The 20,370-nt window shown below is 48.7% G+C and overlaps 2 protein-coding genes across 3 annotated transcripts in view; one reads left to right on the top strand and one right to left on the bottom strand.

The window, feature by feature from the left end:
* Positions 1-216: 216 nt before the first annotated feature.
* PRDX3 (peroxiredoxin 3) lies at positions 217-4,465 on the bottom strand. Its single transcript, XM_027890881.1, has 7 exons — positions 4,415-4,465; positions 4,259-4,337; positions 4,019-4,160; positions 3,147-3,282; positions 1,262-1,365; positions 551-716; positions 217-350 (listed from the first exon to the last, which is right to left on the bottom strand). Exons 1-7 carry the CDS (start codon positions 4,448-4,450, stop codon positions 297-299), a joined length of 717 nt encoding a protein of 238 aa, XP_027746682.1. The 5' UTR covers positions 4,451-4,465; the 3' UTR covers positions 217-296.
* A 7,791-nt stretch (positions 4,466-12,256) lies between these two features.
* The window catches only part of GRK5 (G protein-coupled receptor kinase 5), a 147,425-nt gene continuing 139,311 nt past the window's right edge, over positions 12,257-20,370 (top strand). For both annotated transcript variants that reach the window (XR_003572010.1, XM_027890878.1), the window contains exon 1: positions 12,257-12,438. Coding sequence is in view for 1 of the 2 variants with exons in the window: in XM_027890878.1 (XP_027746679.1) it covers positions 12,387-12,438 (52 nt within the window). In the remaining variant the exon portion in view is untranslated. The remainder of the gene's footprint in view (positions 12,439-20,370) is intronic.

Below are 20,370 nucleotides of genomic sequence, written 5' to 3'. Positions count from 1 at the left end.
AAACTAGTTAAGGAAAGAGGAAAAGCCAGTGGAAGGTAACTGTACTGTGTGTATTTGTCACATTGAGGAAGATAACTAGTGGTCACAAATTCATGAAGCTGAAGTTGCAAAGTGGGGGGGAGAGCCTTAGTTTCTATCCTTCTGTTTAAAGTAAGACAAGGGAGTCAGTAGATATTTCAGCATTTAATTTCTTCATGAACATGAGAAAATGAAAACTTTTATTTTTACAATCACAGCCGCTTTCCTAACGTTTTCAGTTAATGGTAACTAAGAGTTTTGTCCACATATTTGAGTGCTTATGAATGCACCTTCTCAAAATATTCTTTAGAACCTTCTGGGCTTGGTTTGATCTGTCGAGAAAAGAAAACTTAATCATTATTTGCTACAGAGAAGATAAAAAAAAAAATTACAGATTTGACACTTTGCCCAAGGAAATCCATGCATACTTTATAAAAACAACAGGACACAACACCCAGGGGCTCTCAGCCCTGCTGACACACCCCCAGGCCCGTGTCCGTGCCCAGAGCAGTGCTGCTCACAGGGCACTTACCGTCGGGGACTCGGGGGTCCAGTTTGCCGGGCAAACCTCTCCGTGGGTTTCCACGAACTGGAATGCTTTCACCAGGCGCAGGGTCTCCTCCACGCTGCGCCCCACGGGCAGGTCGTTGATGCTCAGGTGCTTGATGACCCCGTTCGGGTCAATGATGAAGAGACCTCTGCAAGCGAGCGGCAATTTAGGGAACGCGAGCCACGTTCCAAGCCCGAATACAAGCAACTGGATGGACTATTCCAGCAAGGAACAGTCCTAGATGTATTCTAGATGTTATTCCTAGATGTAGTTGTTCCTAGGCATCAGTTAAGAGCAGCAATACAGCATTAGGTACCTTGTTTGTTAGTGAGCAAAAGCCAGGAACCAGCCAACTGCTACGGTACTGTGAAAGCACAAAATATGCATAAAGACCAAGAAATTGCTCTCCTATGCTACTCTTGTTTTCCTTAGAGACATGGAGTTCTGCCCCTCGCTCAGAACCGTGTTTCCCCTGCACGCATTGCCAGAGAGGCTGGAACCATTCTGAGCTTCATGGCCACGATGGCCACGTGCCCTTTTCCTAGCAGGATCCAGCAGTATTGCCGCAAAAGTGACATCTGAGTGTCTTCATTTGATCCTTGTGCTGTTTCTCCCACAGGAGGGGGACTGGGCAGCTTACCTTGGTTTAGACTGGGCTGTGTCACAACAGAGTTCTTGGAAATCATGCCTTACCTTAGTGCTATGCCAGGTCCTTCTAGCAGCACTCCGTAGTCACGGGAGATTTGTTTGGTGAGGTCTGACAGAACTGGAATATTCATTTTGCCCAAACCGCCGCTCTGGAGGAGAGTAAGATTCTGTCTGGTTACAAAACACTTGGATACTCTTTAGGGTAAACTCACTCAAAATGCACAATCATGCCATTTGCTCCATGACAGGAACCAGGAGTGTGTGTTGTTGTTTGGGTTTGTTTTGTTTGTTTTAAAGCAGTCAGAAACATTTGGTTTCTTTGCAACGTGAAAACCTCTTTTGCACTGAGCATTTTAGATTTGCGTATTTTGGTGGTAAATAAAAGGCAACCAATGGCAGCAGTCGTGGATTTTCAGAAAAACTGACACTGTACTCTAATCAGGGGCTTTGAACACAACAATTTCTACTGCATATTTAAGTGTTCAGAATTAAATAAGATGAACATGGTGGGGAGGGAAGGGAAAACTGCATATTGTGAACAAACATATGTTGAAGCACAAGTGTTTGGGCACAGGTCTTACGAGGAAAGGCTGAGGGAGCTGGGGTTGTTCAGCCTGGAGAAAAGGAAGCTCAGGCAGGGGCCAGTTTCTTCTCCCAGGTAACAAGTGACAGGACAAGAGGAAATGGCCTCAAGTTGCACCAGGGGAGATTCAGATTGGATATCAGGAAAAATTTCTTCACAGACAGGGTTGTCAAGCATTGGAACAGACTGCCCAGGGCAGTGGTGGGGTCACCATCCCTGGAAGTGTTCAAAAACCATGCAGATGTGGCACCTGAGGACATGGTTAGTGATGAACGTGATAGTGGTACAAGGTTGATGGTTGGACTTTATTATAATCCTAGAGGTCTGTTCCAACCTTAGCCATTTTATGATTCTAAGCACACACGCTTGGTATGGTCAGAGTTCTGCTGCTCTACTCAGTGCATGCATTTTTTTTTCTCCTCCTCCCACAAATCAATTTAAATACTATTTGGAGAGTCAAAGAAGATTTCTTTCAGTTTTGCTACATACTGGAGCTGCAAGAGAAATAGGCTCTCTAACCTTGAAACAAGGCTGGAGTTTGTTAGCTTTGCTATTCCTGGCATCGCCGGTGAATCACTGTGTAATCTCAGTCACTGATCCTGCAAACGCTTGTCTGCAACAGAGTTCTCATGGGCAGGGATTTGAGCACAGATGTCAGAGAAACCAAGGCCTCAGCTCCTCTGGGTGTCTGCTTCCTTCCAGCACCACCATGGAATTCTTTCCACCCTGTCCACTCTACAACTAACTCAACTCGTGAGGTCCTTTATGCAGTTAAGAGCATGTATTTTATACACATCTGAAAGAGGCTTATCTCCAGCAAAAGGCCGTTTGATCATTTTCTTGCCCTAAAGAAAGCCCAACCCCTCCATTTATACTGCAAGAGAGGAACCCTTTCAGCAAGTGAGAGTTAATAATACAAGTGCTCCAATAAACTGGTGGTTCTTCTGCTTCCCTTCTGAAGACACCACTGTTAGGCACTGCGTAACAATAAAATCTAGACAGCTGCTCTTCATTTTCTGTGATAGTTTCAGTGCACTATCAGCTGTAACAGACATCTCAGGGCTGTGGCTTGTACACTGAGCATTTGTCTTTTGAGATAAATGTACAAGAATAAACGTTACTATCAACAGAGCAAAACGTTCAAAAACCAAGTAATTAGGAAAAAGAGAGAGAAAACAAAGATTGATGTCAGAATTATGTCAATAAATGTAGAAGTTAATCACATACTACTTTAGGCAGTCTATTAAAAATCAATGTTGGCACAATTATTTAATCGACTCCTCTGGAGCTCTTGTGAAAAGAAACCAAACCAGCAGAGAAAACCTGAAACAGATGATTGATTCATACCTTTCGTGGTGTATTTATCCAGGCCAGATGACAAAAATGAGAATCCACTGACACTGCCACCACTTCACAGTTCACGTCACGAAATTCATTCGCTTTGTTGCTGAAAGCCACGATTTCCGTGGGGCAGACAAAGGTGCTGGGTGGGAGAAGAGATCAGGCGGTAAATGGTTCTACAACCCTTTCAGAGAATTTTTTAGAGAAGACTCTCCTGTCTGTTTCGAGGCTCTAATGCAGCAGAGCGTTTTCTTTAGCCTGGTAATTTTAACCGTGTTTCCCGTTCAAGATCAGGTTCAGTCTCAAAGCAACAGTCACAGCCATGGAGCTGGCAGGCCAGTTCCCACAACAGATCCTTTGCAAAGATGGAGAAACTGCCTCTGCTAGGCACTCTCTAAAGAGAGAGATTTTGGAAGCTATAGCAGAAAGGACTGCAGGTTAGACCCTCCCCCGTGTGCCTACATACACCGGGATGCTCTTCGAGATTTAAGTCTTCTGACAGACTTAACCCCGTCGGGTCACATTTTTCCTTGCAGCTACGTAGCTGCAGTCCTGCTGCTGCCTAAAGGAGAGTCTCCAAGGCAGCCCCAAATACCCTCAAATGAAATACCCTCACCCCTGGGGCCTGACCTTAAGAGGAAGCACATCCACCTCCTGGGGCAGTCCCTGCAGGCAGAAGATGCTCTCCGGCCACCATATCCACTGCTTTAACAGACAGTGGCCACTCGCCCCCAATCTTATCCCCCGGGCTCTAGAAACAGTCACATCTGCCTTGCAAGGCCGGCCCAGATCGGGCAGAACCAGCAGCGACCTGCCGCGCCCGTGATGACCTTCAGCAGGGCGGGAGGCCCGCGGGACGGGGACAAACCCGCACTCACAAGTCCAGCGGGTAGAAGAAGAGAACCAGGTATTTCCCCTTGAAGTCATCGAGGCTCAGCTCCTTGAACTCTCCGTTCACCACGGCGGTTCCCTTGAAGAACGGGGCGTGCTGTGTCACGGCCGGGGCGAGCCGGGCGGCGCCTGCGGGGCAGAGCAGGGAGCTGTGGCCGTGGCTGTGGCCGCGGCCGGGCCCGGCAGCGCCGCGGGGCGCGCCCGCCCGTCCTCCCGCCCGCACTTACCGGCGCTCAGGGCGCGGCGGGCGCAGGGCGGGGGCCGCGCCGTCACCCTCCTCCCGGCGGCGGCGGCGGCGACGGGCACCTGCGGGGGAGAGCGGGTCAGAGCGGGGCCGGGCCGCGCCGGGCAGGGCAGAGCAGAGCGGGCGGGCGGGCACTCACCGCGGCCCGCAGGAGCCTCCCCAGCGCGGCGGCCATGTCGAGCGGCGGGCGGCACGGAGGGACGGGCGGCACGGAGGGACGGGCCGCTGCGGGCGGGGACCCGCAAGGGGCGGGGAGAAGCGGGCACCGCGGGAGCCGATGGGTTAGAAGGGCCCTCCGAGAGCGGCAGGGCCGGAGTGTGACTGAGCGCTGCCTGGTCAAGGCACCGAGTGCCGCATCCAGCCTTCCCTTCAGCGGTGACTCCACCGCCTCCCTGGGCAGCCCGTTCCGATGTCTAATCGCCCTTTCTGAGAAGAAACTCTTCCTAATGTCCAACCTAAACCTCCCCCGGCGCAGCTTGAGGCCGTTTCCTTCTCGTCCTGGGAGCGGAGCCCGACCCCCACGTGGCTCCCCCGTCCTGTCAGGGAGTTGTAGAGAGCGATAAGGTCCCTCTGAGTCCCTTTTAATCCAGACTAAACAGCCCCAGCTCCCTCAGCTGCTCCTCACAGGACACGTTCTGCAGACCCTTCACCTGCCGCATCGCCCTTCTCCGGACTCGCTGCAGCCCCTCAATGTCCTTCCTGCACTGAGGGGCCCAGAACTGGACACAGCACTCAGGGCATGCCCTCCCCATTTCCCAGTGTACCTGGTGCTGTACCCGGGCTGAGCCCCTCAGCTGCACAGGCTGTGCTGAGGTGCTGCTGCTGGTGTTTGCTGTGGGACCTGGGTTTGGTGTGTGCTGGTACAGGCCAGCTCGCGCTCAGAAGCCTTCCAGATACGGACTTTACAAATGCGCTTGGCTCAGACTTCGTTGAACTCACTCAGATTATAGTTATAGAATCGCAGAATATTCTGAGTTGGAAAGGACCCACAAGGCTCATGGAAGCCCAGCTCCTGGCCCTGCATGGGGCACCCCAACAATCCCACAGTGTGCCTGAGAGAGACACTGTCCCAACACTTTTAACTAGGTTTGGTGCTGTGACCACTTCCCTGGGTCCTGATATCCCATCTAAACCTCCCCTGACTCATCCTCATGACATTCCCTCAGGTCCTGTCTCTGGTCACCAGAGAGAAGAGATTGGTGCTGCCCCTCCTCTTCTCCTCCCGAGGAAGTTGTCAACTGCAGTGAGGTCTCCCCTCAGTCTCCTCCAGGCTGAACAGACTGAGTGACCTCAGCCACTCCTCATACGGCCTCCCCTCAAGGCCCTTCACCATCTTCACAGCCCCTAGTTGTTTAATCACAATTAAACAACTACAGTGTGCCAGCCATGTGCCTGCTCATCCTCTGTCGGCTGTGAGCTGATGCAAACCCAAGTCACTGTCTCACTTCCCTCACAGGCACTTGCTGATGACGATCAGCAGCAGCTCTGTGTTAACCTGAATGTGTGCCTGTGTTAGCCCTGGAGGATTGTCCCAGTCCTGCTGGCTGCATGGACCATCCCTGTGAAGCCACACGGGTTCATCCCTAGGAAGAGCAGTCAGGGGATGTGTTACCTCTGCGAGAGCTAAGGGAGTCACAAATGCCATTGCAGGCCTCCCACCTCCTGCCAGGGAAACCGGTGCAGGGAAGGTGTGTGGCCTGTGGAAGGAACCACACCTGACACGTGTAAGACTTCATTTCCTTCCGCTGTGGTTTTCAGAGAGGCTGCTGTTGAAGCCCAGGCCTCCACAACTCTAACTGCAGGAGCTACTTGAACAGAGTCAGTTGAGCAGTACAAGGTTTTCTCAGGCTGTTTTTGTTGAATACCTGATGGTGGCAGCAACAGAGATCACCTTCATGAAGAAATACCAACTGCCTTCCCGTTTCAGGCCATGTGCTTTGGAGCAGCACAAGCAATGTGCACGGCCCAGAATACTGAAAATCACTTTTCTAAAAGTCTATTTTTCTTTTCTTAGCTTCTTTTTGTGTGTTCTTTCATTTAAATAGTCAAACTGAGTTGAATGCAATTTCCCTTCTTATAGCCAGAGTGAGATGAGAGGGAAGAAAATGTGGACACTACAGGATATGGATACCCCAGCATGGTCTCCACCTGCATAGTAGTATAACTGCTTCCTGCATCCACTGATTTCCTTGAATTCAAACAGACATCACAGTTGCTTTTGATTTTGAGGCTGTTCCCTTCAGGCTCAACACCTGCTGTCAGGCTCTGAGTGTGTATTTGAACATGTGTGCACAAGTGAAGCTGGGTCAGTGAACTACCAGGCTCTGAGCTAAGGGACCTTCTGTACCCCTTGCTTCTCATCAGTGCTTCATTCAGGGACACCTGAAGGTCTGTGACAGAGAAGTTCAGTTTTGTCTCTTGCTGATGAACCAGAGCTGCTGAAGAGTGCCAGCTGGATTGGGACTCTCCTGGGAAGGTCACTGGCTGAACAAGGAGCATTGCCTGGCTGAGCTGCTCAATTTAATTGCACGTATTTTGCCTAAAATTTAGGGGCATTCTTGCTTAAAAACACCTCAATTCCTAAAAGTGGAAGCAAGTAACTATTTGCACGTTAGGAAGTGTGTCAGATAGATTGTGGGTGAGCTGTGCCATAGTCTACAGCCTTGGATTTGGAGAGGAGAGGAGCAGGTATGGAAAGTCATGACCACAGTAGAGGTGTCGGAGGTGTTTGTGCCACTGCTGAGGGCTGGAAGTGGAGCAGTGAGCAGTGAAGCTGAGTCGGGACACCTGTAGGTAGAGAGCAGCAAAGCCATCAGCCATTTCCTTACACAGCAGTGCAGGATGGCATGTGTGTGTACTCACCCCTGCTAACTGGCACATTGCTGAGGTGGAGAGATGTGCTCTCCCAGACGAATCCCCCGGGGCTGGGCAGCAAACTGTGTGCCCAGGGACGGCTGGGCCACAGGGCTTGCTTTGCCTCAGCTGGGGGAGCTGCACTGTGGCAGCAAGAAAAGGGTTATTGCTCGGATTTCCTGAGGATGGCTGCCTCATCCACAGATGATTATTCACAACTTCTGAGTTAATGTATTCTAAACCGATGTCCTTCCCCCCTCCCTGGAAAGTCATATTTGTTTAAAACTCTTTGTTTAAACACTTGGCTTGCGGGTGGGGAAATATTGCTCATGCTTTGTTATGAAGGCAGTGTAATTCAGCTTCTCAGGCCTCTGTGCAAAAGCTTGAACTACTGCCATTTAGCAGGGGGGATTTTCCCTTTTACCTTTTACTGAGCATCCCTACAGTCTGAAGATGGACCTTGTCACTGCCAAAGCTCACCTGGTAAAAGCTGGTATTTTTTTCCTTGGCTCTGGCTCTGGCATGGGCTAGAGCAGCTGCTAAACCTGGTTCTTCTTCACATCAGAAGTTCAAAATAAATCTCTCGAGTGACACCATCTGCACCTCTTTTCCCAAATCTTGTTGGTTTTCTCCCTTGCTGTCTTTATGCCTGATTCAAATGGAGACATCTGAAGCTGGGGAAAGACTCTCCAGGGATTTCAGCAGGCTTTAGGAAGAAGTTGATATACAAGCTGCAGAGCAGTGGATAAGACACCTGAACAGATAATGAGAGATGTAAATGTTATCTTTGGTTAGGACACTTGTGTCTCTCTTTTCCTATCTGTGATTAATTAACTATGTCTTTCTCATGAAAAACCTCAAGATCTGTTGATACAAAGTACTAGAGAACGCTTGTGTGTTGTTACCATTGTTGTTTTGTGAGAGATTTTAAAGAGCTCTTTGAAAGATCATCGTTAACACAACAAAATATTGGGGGGAAAGTAGCCACTTCTCTCTAAACCCGATGAAAGGGGTAAGCAAATCCCAAATCAGATCTGCTGCCATGCGTCACTGAATGGCAGAGTCTGTGCAGAGTATGGGATGCATGTGTCTGCTTCTTTAAAAAATCAAATCCACTCATCTTCTGGGAGGTTATTTTATTCCCTGCGCTCAAATGCTGTAACCATCATTTGTGATCTACCTGGAGGAAACACACGACTGAAAAACACGTTTGGAAATGGAAAGAAACAGCAGAGACGTAAACAATGTTTGTCTAAACCAAAGCAAAAAGTTTGCCTTAGACAACACGATGCATCACCCCGTGGCTGTTGGTAGGTGGCAGCCTCTGTCCTTGCACACAGAGGAGCTGGAAAATATTCCAGCTGCCTGCAAATGCTCTCACAGGCCTGTGTGCTCCCACCTGCTGATACCGAAGCTCAGCGGGAGGAGGAAGAATTTGCCCGTTTGTAGCAATAAGTTTCAGAAGCAATTCCAAGCACAATGCAGCTTAGACCTAATCATGAACGGGCTCGACTGCATGAATTGAGTGTTATGGCATGGATTTAGGAGATAGCTGCTGTTAGGGGATGTTTCCAGCTGATAAACACAGGCAAAAGCCTCGCTGCCATCTGCTTCACCGGGGGTCTTATCCTGGCATTTCAAGCAGGCTGTGCTGAGGCCGAGTGGTTTTTCTCTGGTGGCAGGATAAAACTGGGTGTGTTGCTGCTGTGTTTCTGGCTGGAGCTGTGCGAGCCCACCCTGCTGATGACTCATGCTTCGAGTGGCTCAGAATATCACACTGCCTGGCTGCCTCCCTGTTCCTGTTGCGCTGATGCATTTGGGTCTCGCGCGGTGTTGGCGTTTCATTTACAAACCTCTCTTTTCCCATAAAGGAAAGATGGCTGCCAGCCCTGCTTCATCCTGATGTTCAGCACTTTCAGGTGTTTTTCTGAGCCTCTCCTGAGTGACTTCAGATGGAGGTTTAAAAGCAGAACAACCAGACACATTAAGCACCTTAGAAAGCACATTTTTCAGAATTTAGCTGGGTTTTTTTGGTAGCTTGTCTTTTTTTTTTTTCCCCTTCTAAAATTGGCTGCTGCTGCATATGATTCAGACTAAATTTTCCCTTTTCTCCCAGCAAGCACTGAATCAGGATCCTTAGGCCAGCCAAAAAGACCTGTGTTCCTCCCCTGCCACCCTGTCTTTGAGTCCATGCATTTCAGCACCAGAGTTTACAACAGTGAATAGAATAAGACAAGCACTGAACAGATTTACAAGTCTCCTGTTTCCTTCCACCTCACTCACCGAGAACCTGACGGTTCCATTAAAGCAGGTGTGGACCTGCCTTGAAATTAAAGGACCGTGTTGTCACAAGAGAAAATGGATATAAGTAAATCTACCTCTTCCTAATTTTTTTTTTGTTGGTTTTGTGAACCAGATGGTTCCAGGTGGCACAGAAACGAAGGTACCACCAGCTATAAAGAAGTCCTGAGGTAAGACTCCAAAAGCTGCAGTGGGTCTTGCAAAGACCAGCTGATGGACTTTTCGGTGAGTAGGTCTGTGCACTGGCACTTGCTCTGGCAGCACCTGGGGGGCCGCATCCATGAAGGGGACCATCCATCTCAGGCCTGTGCTGGAAGCAGACCCTTGTCATGTATCAGCTCAAAAAACTGCAGTAGAAAAGAGGGATGCAGTGAGGACTGATCACCTTGATTTTGTTTTTCAGAGCAGTGCTGGTGAATGCTAGTGAACACACATCTTTCCGTGTTCTGGTTGCACCACATTGGCTCAGATTTGCTAGAAACAGGTTTTATTTGTTAAGTAACACAAGAATCACCACGTTTAAGTTCTGTGGCTGCTGCTCGTCCCTTTCAACGCAAAGTCTCGCAGCTCAGCTGAAATAACCCCAGTGGCAGCAGCACACATGCAGCTCAGCTGCTGCCCCTGCTTCTGCAGGGACTGTTAACTGTGCCTTTGGTTGCCAGGATGGTGGAGAGCTCCGAGGCTGTGCCGTTCATGAACACTAGGTAGCTCCGTGGGGTTCTCCAACTCCAGAGAGAGAGCTGTCGTAACTCTTTCGATAAATATGTTTACCCTTTCGAGGAGTAAATATTTGAAAGCACACAGGACAACATCAGCGTGCTGCAGTCGTACTTTTGTCCCAGGGGGTGACACTGCAGATGGCTCCACGCATCTAGAGGTACAGAGAGACATCAGAGAAAAGAGGAGTGGTAGAGCCGTCCGGAGCACATGCTGAATTCCAAGTGCAGCTCAGACCTGAGACCTGCAAGATCTGCTGTCTTCATTCAGGCACCTCTGTGAAAGTTACCCAGCAAACACAGCCAGTGCTCCCTGTGGAGTGTCCCACGAAGGTAAATCCCTCCCCATGAGCAGCCTCATCCTGAGATGTGGCAGACACAGCAATACCCCACTGCTGTCAGCAGAAGCTGAACTCGCTGCTGCAGTGAGTGGTGCTCCACAAAATGGGCACTTAGACACATGCCTTCGTTTTTCCTTTGGAAAGAGGAGTTTCTTGTAGCAGTTAAAAACATTCTGCATAATAAAAATTGTATCTGTCTTCCAACATTAGCCGTGTTGTGATGTCGGTGTTGTCCTTGTGCTGACCATGAGTGGGAGGCTGGGCAGGAATGTGAAATGCACTTTCAACCTGAGCATGATTTTCTGCGTACAAGCAAGCACCAGTGCTTGCACAGAACTGTTCAAACAACAGGCAGGGCAGATGCTCCTTGGGAGCCTCCTCTCTGAGCTGAGGCTCTGGTTTCCAGGAAGCAATTTCTCCCTCAAGAATTATTTAATCAGAGAAAAATCTTCCGGTACTTACAGGCACAACTGCTGCTGTATAGAACTTGGCATTACAGAGAAAGTAACCACAACATGGCACAGCTCTGGATGTGGAAGATGGTACATAGCAGTGCCACCTGCTATGCACAATAACTTTCAAAGTTCAAACCTTTGGCACTTAAGCAGGTACAAAAAGCATTTATTATAGCAATTTTACCCTAATGTCAAAGGTATTATTCATGAAATGCGTTTCTCATTTCTTTCCTATATTCAGAAAATGTGTTCTAGGCAGTCTGCAAGTTATGCTGTTGCAAGTCATTTCTGCCTGGCTGTGGAAATGGATCGGTACAGTAAAAAAAAGAAGAAGAAAGTAATGTCTATGCTCCACTTACAAGAAGGTGCACGTTAATTTGATTTACTTCATGTGGATTTAATCAATGCAAATACAGATGGGGGAAGAGTGTCAGCGGGAGTAATGGGTCGTTTTTATCCTCTTTCTTTGCTTGACCTGCTGAATCGATCTACCCCGTTGCTAGGAAAATCAGAATCAAGCTGACACGAGCATCTGTGCTATATAGACAGAAGAGAATTTATGCTGTAATCCAGCGCTTAAAATTCACAAACTTTCCACAAGTGGCTGATGTCTCACACAGCTGCTTGCAAGGGTGAAAACAATGGTGCAGCAGGAGAGATGGGATTCCCTCCGGTACTTCCTGGGGAGCTTTTGAGATCCCAGGAAAGCCGAGACGCCCGTGCCCCGGCCCAAGGAGAAGGCGGGGGCAGGAAGAAGTCTGCGGGTGTCGGCGACCCCTTCCCACGGGAACGAGCACCTGCGGGGCGGTGAGGAGCACGAAGACCCGGGCTGGGGAGCCCCGGGACCCCGGGCAGGGCAGAGGAGCTCCGGGCCGGACCGGGCCCGCCACCACCGGGTGGCATCCGGCACCAGGGCTGCGGCGGGACCGGGACCGCGGGGAGCTCCGCGCATCGCTCCGCGCATCCCAGCGCATCCCCAGCGCCGAACACCCACCCGCGCCCGCTCCGCGGGGCTGTGGCCGGCCCCTGTCCGAGCCCCGGCAAGCGCTGTCGCCCTCCCCGTCCCCGGGGACGCTGCGCGGGTGCGGAGCCGGCTCCAGGTGCGGTGTAGCCCCGCAGGACTACAGGTCCCGGCGTGCCCGGCCCCGCGGAGCCGGCGCCTGCGCGGGCTGCGGGGCCGCTCGGCACTGCCACACCCCCGGGGAGGGAGGCAGGAGCGCCCGAGCCCTCAAACCACCGGCGGAGCCGGCGGGGCGGAGGATGGAGTAGCGGGGCGCGGCGGTGCGGGGAGCGCCGCCTCCGCCCGGGGGAGCGGGGAGGCAGGCGGGGATGATGCGCGGGGGGATAACGCGCTAGGGGCAGCAGGCGGGTGGTCGCCCGGAGACTCCGCACCTCGGAGTGACGTCCTGCTGCAGTGCCGCTGCCTGCGCTGCCCGAGCTCGTCAATGGAGCTGGAAAACATCGTTGCCAACACCGTTTTGCTGAAAGCCAGGGAAGGTGAGAGAGCGGCGGGAGGGGAGAGAGCGGGGGCTGGAGCATCCTTGTCGCAGTCGCCCCTCCGCGGAGCGGTGCCCGCGGGATGCGGGTGGGCGCCGGCGGGGATGAGCGCCGGTCCCGCTGTCGGCGGCTTGCGGGGTGCCATGTGTCTGTGCCGGTGTTAGAAACGGCTTGTTGGAGATAGAGTCGCGGTGGAGAGGTATAAACCGCTTTTTCCCTGCGAGCGGGGGTTTGGGAAAGGAAGTGAATGAGATTGCAGAGATTACAATATTCACCCATCTCTTCCTTCCCCCTTCCCGCCCCCCCTCCTCAAATCTGGTCCCACAGATTGTGCTATTTCAGCGTCTATTGTTAAAGGTCAGCTGCAGATGCATTCATTCAAAAGGGCTTAGCAAATCTGCAAATAGCTTTCCGCGCCGTGTGGTGAGACCGGCGGGATCGTATCGCTTCCCCGTGCAGTCATTGCCTTATTCGGCGTTATTAGGTGAGATCATGTTGCTGCAAACATGCCCATTGTTGCGAGCGTGTTTGTCCCCAGCCGGGGCCGGGCAGAGGGGCTGGGGGGGCTCAGGGGGTGCCCCGGTGAGCCGGGGGGTGGCCGGGCGGGTGTAGTGCCCGGCGGCAGCCGCCGCGCTCGGGCAGCGGGATGGGATGGGATGGAACGGGATGGGATGCTCCGGGCGATGCCGGAGCCGCCGCCGTTCGGCGCCCTGAAAACACGCTCGGGTGCCGGCTGCGGGCTCCGCAGACATCCCCGTCCTGCCCCCGAGCACCCTCAGAGCCCATGCCCGGTAACAGCCGGCGGGTCGGGCTCACGGGGCTCTTTCCCCCCGAGTCGGGAGCGGACGCGGTGTCCTCTCCCCGCGCAGTCGGGTGTCTCCCCGCGGCTGCGGGGCGCTTGGCACGGCGGGGCCGGGGGCTCAGGGCTCGCCCCGGCTCCCCGCGGAACCCCCGTCCGCCTGCGAGCATCCCTCCGGCTGGAGGGGGAGCGCCGCGCATAAGCAACACGTCCTACGGATGCGGCATCGCTGCCAAGACGCGATCGCTCTCTCTGCCTGTTCCAACCCGGGTTTGTGTTTGTATTTATTTACTTGCTTACTCCTTAAAATAAGGCATTTTTCCAAGCCCTTGCTGAGGCGTTCTTCGCTGAAAGCACTCGCTAGACTGGGCGATGTGAGGTGCGGCACAACCTGCAGCCTGTTCCCCGCTGTCCTCCCAGGCGCTGGAGCTGCGTGGCTGGCCACGGCTTGCGTGGGCTTTGAGCTTCGGTGGCTCCTGAAGCCGTGGAAGCACGAGAAAGGCAGCATTCATTTCGTAAAAGAGATCGCTCAGATGGTCCTCCCCTGGAGGAGTGCTCCTTTTTGCTGGGAAAACAGTTCAAATTGTAAAATAATGTTTATATAACTCCCGGGCTGTTGAACTCGCGAGGCTTAGCTAAAGAGTAAAGTCCTGAGATCCTCCCAAAGAAGCTCTGCAGATATTAAGGGCAAAGGTGTTATCCCATTCAGCAGATTGGTGAATTATAACTTTCTGACTTCTGATGGAGAATTTTCATCTTCTATCGTCATTTTTAGTATTGTTTAGGATGCAGTTGTTGCTACCAGCCATGGTAGATTTAGATTTCAGTAGACTTCAGGAATACTTTAAAGGACTGGTATTCATTACAGTTATTGTGTGTGTTGTTTACAGAGAGACAGTATTTTGCAAGTAATTTTAAATGTGCCACTCGGTTTTACAGTCTTTTTCTACCATTCTCAGGAAGATGGTTATAGTAATGTTGTCTTATTATGTTAAAGTCTTACTAAAGAAGCTGTTAGCTATAATCCAAAAGGCAGAGATTTATCAGGATTTACTCCAAACTACATTCCAACTGTTCTTTAAGCCACGTATGAACCTCCAACAAGGTTTTTTGGAGGCCCGGTGCTAATTTTATTTTTAAAACATTTATTTTAGAGGGGATGCAAAATTTGTTTAAATTTTTAAGAACAAAGGGCAAGCGCTGTACCTGACATCAGAGCCACAATACCTGCATCGAGCGTGTTGCCACACTTTTAGTTATTGTTGCCAGCTGCTGTGACTAAAGTGGCTTTAAAATTTGCAGGGAGTAACGCAGGTGGTTGTCATTGCAGATGAAGAAGACAGACAGGCATATGGAAGAGCAGGAGCAAAAGCAAGTTAATATATTGAGGATTATGGTGGTATCTAAAAATAAGTTTGTTCCAGGTCCTGCAGACTCCATCAGTAGATTCAGCTGGGTGAACGTGCAGCCAAAGCCAAGTGTGTGCATGTGTGTTTCCACTTGTTAAGTCAAAAGTAAAAGCTCAGCTACTTGGTGGTTGGTGCTTAATGAAGGAAAATGATGGGATCTAAGTAAACTAAGCAAACCTTAGTAAAAGCAGAAGTTTTGTCACAATTGCCAGGGGAACACAAACCCCATTATCCGTGGCAAAAGGGAAATTTCAGGTTGGTTTCCAAAGGACGTTCAGGTAGATCTGCAACATGAAATCCAGCAGTGTGGGCATCTACCAGGGAATCAGAAGGAGGGCTGAGTGACCACCACAAATGTTTTATAGCAAATATTGGTTTAAATTTTGCAACTCCTTTGCTTTGGCCTTGGTAGCAACTTTTTGGTTTTTTTCTTTTTTTTTTTTTTTTTTTTTTCCCCCTCCCCTGTGATCTCTTTTCTAAGTTCCTTCACCCTGATGTAGAGTGAGCTTTTTTAACTGAAATACCAGGAGGCAAGTTTTATAACTGTTATGCAAATACTTGCACTTGAATCTGATGATCACAATGAGAAGCACACCCAGAATTAACTGATGCCATGTCATACATGAGTAATCTCATTAGAGCAACAAAAAGAGTAAATGCAGTTCACATACAAAAATATATTTTGGTGAATATTTTTGAGCAGAGAATAAATTTGAGGAAATTTTAATATTTTTGCAGAATATGAGGCTTTTGACACAAAATTATTGAGAAGTCTGCCAGTCTGAACATGCAAAAAAATGGAGTTTTATTGCATTTGAAAGTTCATTCATTATTTATTAAGCTTAAATTTATGCTGTTTCCTTCAATTATAATTTCTCATTTCTTGAATGCAAAATCCCATTTCACAAATCGCTACTCTTTTTGGACTGACTAGAAAATACATCTGGTTTAATTATAGGAACCAAATAGGTACTTGGGAACTCTCTAGTGTTGCCTGGGGAAAAGAATAAGCAGGGAAGGAAGACAAGAAAGATGAGAGTCATAAAAAGAAAATAAAAATAATAACAATTGCAGTCATTTTGGGTTGAGTAAGAATCCCAGATTATGAGGTGGTGAAACATTTATCTGGATCTTCACAGAATCACAGAATGGTTTGGGTTGGAAAGGACCTTAAAGCTCATCCCATCCCACCCCCTGCCCTGGGCAGGGACACCTTCCACCAGCCCAGGTTGCTCCAAGCCCCGTCCAACCTGGCCTTGGACACTTCCAGGGATCCAGGGGCAGCCACAGCTTCTCTGGGCAACCTGTGCCAGGGCCTGACCACCCTCACAGCCAGGAATTCCTTCCCAATATCCCCTCTAACCCTGCCCTCTGCCAATTTAAAGCCATTTCATTGGCCTTGCTTTTCATTAACCTTCGTGTTCCCGAGTGTCAGCAGCAGTGCCTGAGCCACAGAATCACCTTACTTCAAAGAAGTTGATAATTAAACTATAATGTTTGTTTGAAAAATAAACAATATGGTCAGAAAAGCCCGACCAAGGCGTGGTGATTACCTGGCTGCTCTTCCTCAGGAGCCATTCCTCCCCTGGTACCTGCAGCTTCTGTGGGTGGGAGCTTTCTCAGGCAAGTGAAATACAAACACAAAACACAAATACAGCTTGGCTCTGAAATTGCAAACTCCTTTCCAAGTGCATGCAAGCAGACAATTGTCACCACTTTAAAGCTTTAATGAGAATTGTGATGCTTAATTTAGTGACTAGTTTTAAAGCAGCCAGTTTGGAAGATAAACCATTGTTTTGCTCAGACTTGGGGTTTCTAAAGTTCAAAGTTTACAATGTAAGAGGAAAAAAAATCCTCCAACCAGTAAAACACAATGCAAATGTTTTTTTTCCCCTTTTTAGGTAGACTGGAATTCTAAAATAAGCTTATTTATGGTACCCAAGCAGAGCTTTTGATTGGCCTGGCCAAAAGGAGGGACCTTCTTTTATACTCTCAGAATTTTTGATGAGTACACACTGATGCCATATAACATGCAAAATGTGCCTGTTCATAAATTGCTGTATTTTTAGCCTGCTTTTCCAGGATGATCAGAGGGGAGATTTGTGTGTGTCCTCATTGGCAAAAGGCTAGCAATAAATCCTAAACAAGAAGCCTGATTGCTTTCCAAGAACTTGGCTGCAGAGCAATCGGAAAAAGGGCAGTAGAACAATGAAAAGCATATTTTGAAGGGAAGAAGGTGTCTGCAGTGACAGCCAAAAGCCCATGGAGAATATGATTATTACAACTTCATTAACCAGTGCACTGAATGCAGAATCTAAGTCCTCTCCTCCATCCCCTGACATAAAAACAAAGTGCTTTGTCAGGAAAACGTTGTCTCTGCAAGCTGAGGAAGGTTGCTCGTGGTGTCTCAGTTCAGTTTTCTTTTTAGAGCTCAAGAAAAGCTCACCATTGCAATAGCTTTTAAAATGACTTCAAGAATGGGATCAGCCATTCCCTCAGATATGACACGCTGCTTTTAAGCAGTAGTTTAAAAAAAATTAGATTCCTTTTCAAGCCTGTAACCATTTCTTTCTGGGGAAAAAAAAAAGTATCCAGAAGAGTCAAGGATATTTCATTGTATTTTAATCAAGAAAATTCAGAAAATGGGATTTTTTTTTTGGCCTTTGTGAAAAGAATGTGTAAGTTTGAAAGACTTCAAAATCCCTTTTTACAGAAGGGAATTGGTTCTGTGGCCATACCTGGCTAAGAGCAAATGTGTGTGTGTGCAGAGCTGGCTTGAAATCTAATTTCTCTCTACCTTGTTGGCTTTGTGGGCATTTAAATGATGATCTCTCAGGTTATTAACACACTGAAGCTATTAGGCAGTAAAACTTTTAGTGCAAGTGTTAACTATGGAGGTTTGAGTAGAGCTACTTACATCTGTTCCATTAATCTCGTGGGATTGCTTTCCTCAAGTGCAACATAATAAATCTAGGAAGAGACTGCATGTCTTCATTATCAGTATGTTTGTTTTGTATTGTTTTGTTTTCTGAGAATAACGTGGTGCTGCTGAAATTGTCCACTCACAAAAGAATTTTCTGTATTTATGTGAGACACGGGCATAACTTTGTGACTCTGTCTAGCTCTTTTGTGTTAATTAAGAATATTCTGAGATAACTTAGTCAGAAACATCTGAAAGTTAGTCAGAAACATCTGAAAGAGGTGGTTTTAGGGATGCTCTCAGTGGTGCTCTACTGAGGGTGCTACCAGAGCACTTGGACTGAACTAACACGGGTGTCTTTGTGACAAACAGCTCCAGAATGAAAACCTCAACCATAATCTCACCCTGAGAGGGGCCCACCACGAGTGTCCTTGTCTCTGTCCCCAGGGAGGTGGTGGATGGGGCTGTGCTGCCCCATTCTGAAGGCAGTGAAGAAGAAACAGCTTCAGAGGAATTCAGTAGCTCTGCCCAGGCTGTTTTTAGGCCCTGGGGGGATGTTAGACCTGTTGGGTGGCTGGAATTGTTTCCTTCTTCCTTTGTACCTGTGGACAGTACAGTGGGTTACTGGAAGAAATACTCAATGAAATCCCCACACCTGCTCGTTACAGTCTCCCTTCCTGGCAGATGAGCTCCCTTTCCACTCCTGCTTTCCTGGCTGAAATCTGCCAAGGATCTCTTTCCCCAGCTCCAAAGGTGTGTGCTGAGGACTTTGACACTTGCAGTGGGGGGCCTGAAGCCCAAGTTGTGAATTGAGACTCAACACAGATGTGCTCTGATCCCCACGAACTGACTGTGGGATGTGGGCAGGCTCCTCTTGCACATGTTGAGACAGAAGTTGTGTTTTTGTTGACCTTACTCACTAAGGCATGTGACTGATTCTTCTCTCCACTGTTTTTATGCCAGTGATGCTCTGTATGTGGCTTCTGGTTTGTACTGATCCAAAGACAGCTGCTGAAGCTCTTATTCCAGTACAGGTAGTGGTGCTAAAGCCAGTGGAATTATTTCCATGGCTAAAAGATCCACAGAATCACATCAGGATCCATATTGGTGCATTGAAAAAGTTTAAAACCAAATTGTTTTATGAAAGAGGTTACCATGTTTATAAAATATTTGTAAAATCCTAGCAAATAAGCAAGGGTTCTGGGTATAAAAGTGAGAGCTAAGGTTTTCTAACTCATGCTCATCCATGAGATCTTCCTCTGCATCTCTATTTTGAAAATATTCTGTATGCTGTATGAGTTTTCTGTGTGGCAGTGGGTAAGAAGAGAATCAGTTGTTCCTTATTTTTACTGGCACATAATCTAAACAATAACAAGATGATATAATCCTAGTATTTCTTTAAGACCACAGGATGTGAAATTAAATTAAAAGGTCAGGAAAATAAAGAACCCTGCAGTTTGATTACACTCAGCTGGATTATCTTTGTAATTATTTTCCTTGGAAGATTTAAAAATGCGTACAGCTTTGTGAGAAAGATTAAGCAGGGAAATCAAAATTAAAGTAAACATTCTGAAGAAAATATTGTAAAGATGATGGGCCTTTTACCTAATTAAAAAAAAAATGCATAGAGTTGCTTGTTAAAAATGAAAGGGTGGAAGAAAACACAGGTGAGGGGGAAGATTGATGAGGCTGTGAAGTCCGTACAACTGGCTCAGCTGCACCTAGTTCAGATAACGTCTCTTCAACTCCAGTTAAGGAGCATTTATTCAGGGAGGAAGGGCGGGGTGAAAGGAGCAGAGAGACACACACAGGTGCTCAGTCCTCGGCTCAGACCTGGGAGGGAACAATGTGAGGAGGGGCTGAGCATCGTTATTCCCAGCCAGCTCCTCCAGGGTACAGCCAGGGCTGAGACATTCCTGCATCCATCGCTTCCAGCGCCTAGGGATGCGTTTGCTGTGCCTGAGCGGTCCCGTGGACTCCCCAGGGGGACTGCTCGTTGGTTGGAGATGCAGCTCGTTGGTGCCGGGGGATCAGCCAGTCCTCCCTGCAGCACTGGGGAAGCTGCTGGAAGCCACTGGGAAAGGCCAATGCGTCATTTGCTCCCTTGACTGCCATGTACTTTTGAAGGTATGAAACAGTTCTGGTGTAAAAATTACTCCATTTATGGGTCTGTCTCTCTAGATTTTTTATTTTTTTTTTTAAATGAGCCTAAGAAGTCTTGATTTTTCTCCTGGTTAAATTTTCCTAACTCAAATCTCCTTTACTCATGTAATCCCTTTTGTACAGTTGTGGGTTTTTTTGTTTGTTTGTTTGTTTGTTTTCCCAGGTACTTTCTGTTCCTCATCAGTTATAATCTTGCCAGGTTTAGCAGGTTTTGTTCTTTCCTTCTGTCAGCTGGGATGGCACAGCTCAGGTTTTGTGCAGTCTTTCCCTGTGGGGGGTTCCTCGGGATGGACTTGGCTTTGCCATCTGAACCAGATTCCTCACCCTGCCCCACCTCAAAATCAGCCAAAATATCTGCTCAGGTGGGGAGGGGCCCTGGGGAAGAGGCAGCACCGGGGAGGGGATTCCATCGGGGTCTTTCTGGGTGGTTTCCAGCAGTGAGGTTGCCCCTGGAGCTCCCTGTTGTCCCGAGGGTGCTGAGGAGGCAGTTAATAAGCTGCAGCAGCTATTTTTTTGCCTCAGTTGAATATTCTCTTGGGTCCCGTTGAATGCATGATTTCACCATGAGCCTGGCTTTTCCTGGTAGGCTGAGGTTATGTTACAAGTTCTAGAAGTTACCATATTTTTGGTAAAATACAATA

Source organism: Empidonax traillii, unplaced genomic scaffold (genome assembly GCF_003031625.1).
Source record: "Empidonax traillii isolate 1590-97213 ecotype Southwest subspecies unplaced genomic scaffold, ASM303162v1 scaffold301:size691294, whole genome shotgun sequence".
Lineage (NCBI taxonomy): Eukaryota > Metazoa > Chordata > Aves > Passeriformes > Tyrannidae > Empidonax > Empidonax traillii.
This window is presented reverse-complemented; position numbering and strand designations above follow the sequence as displayed.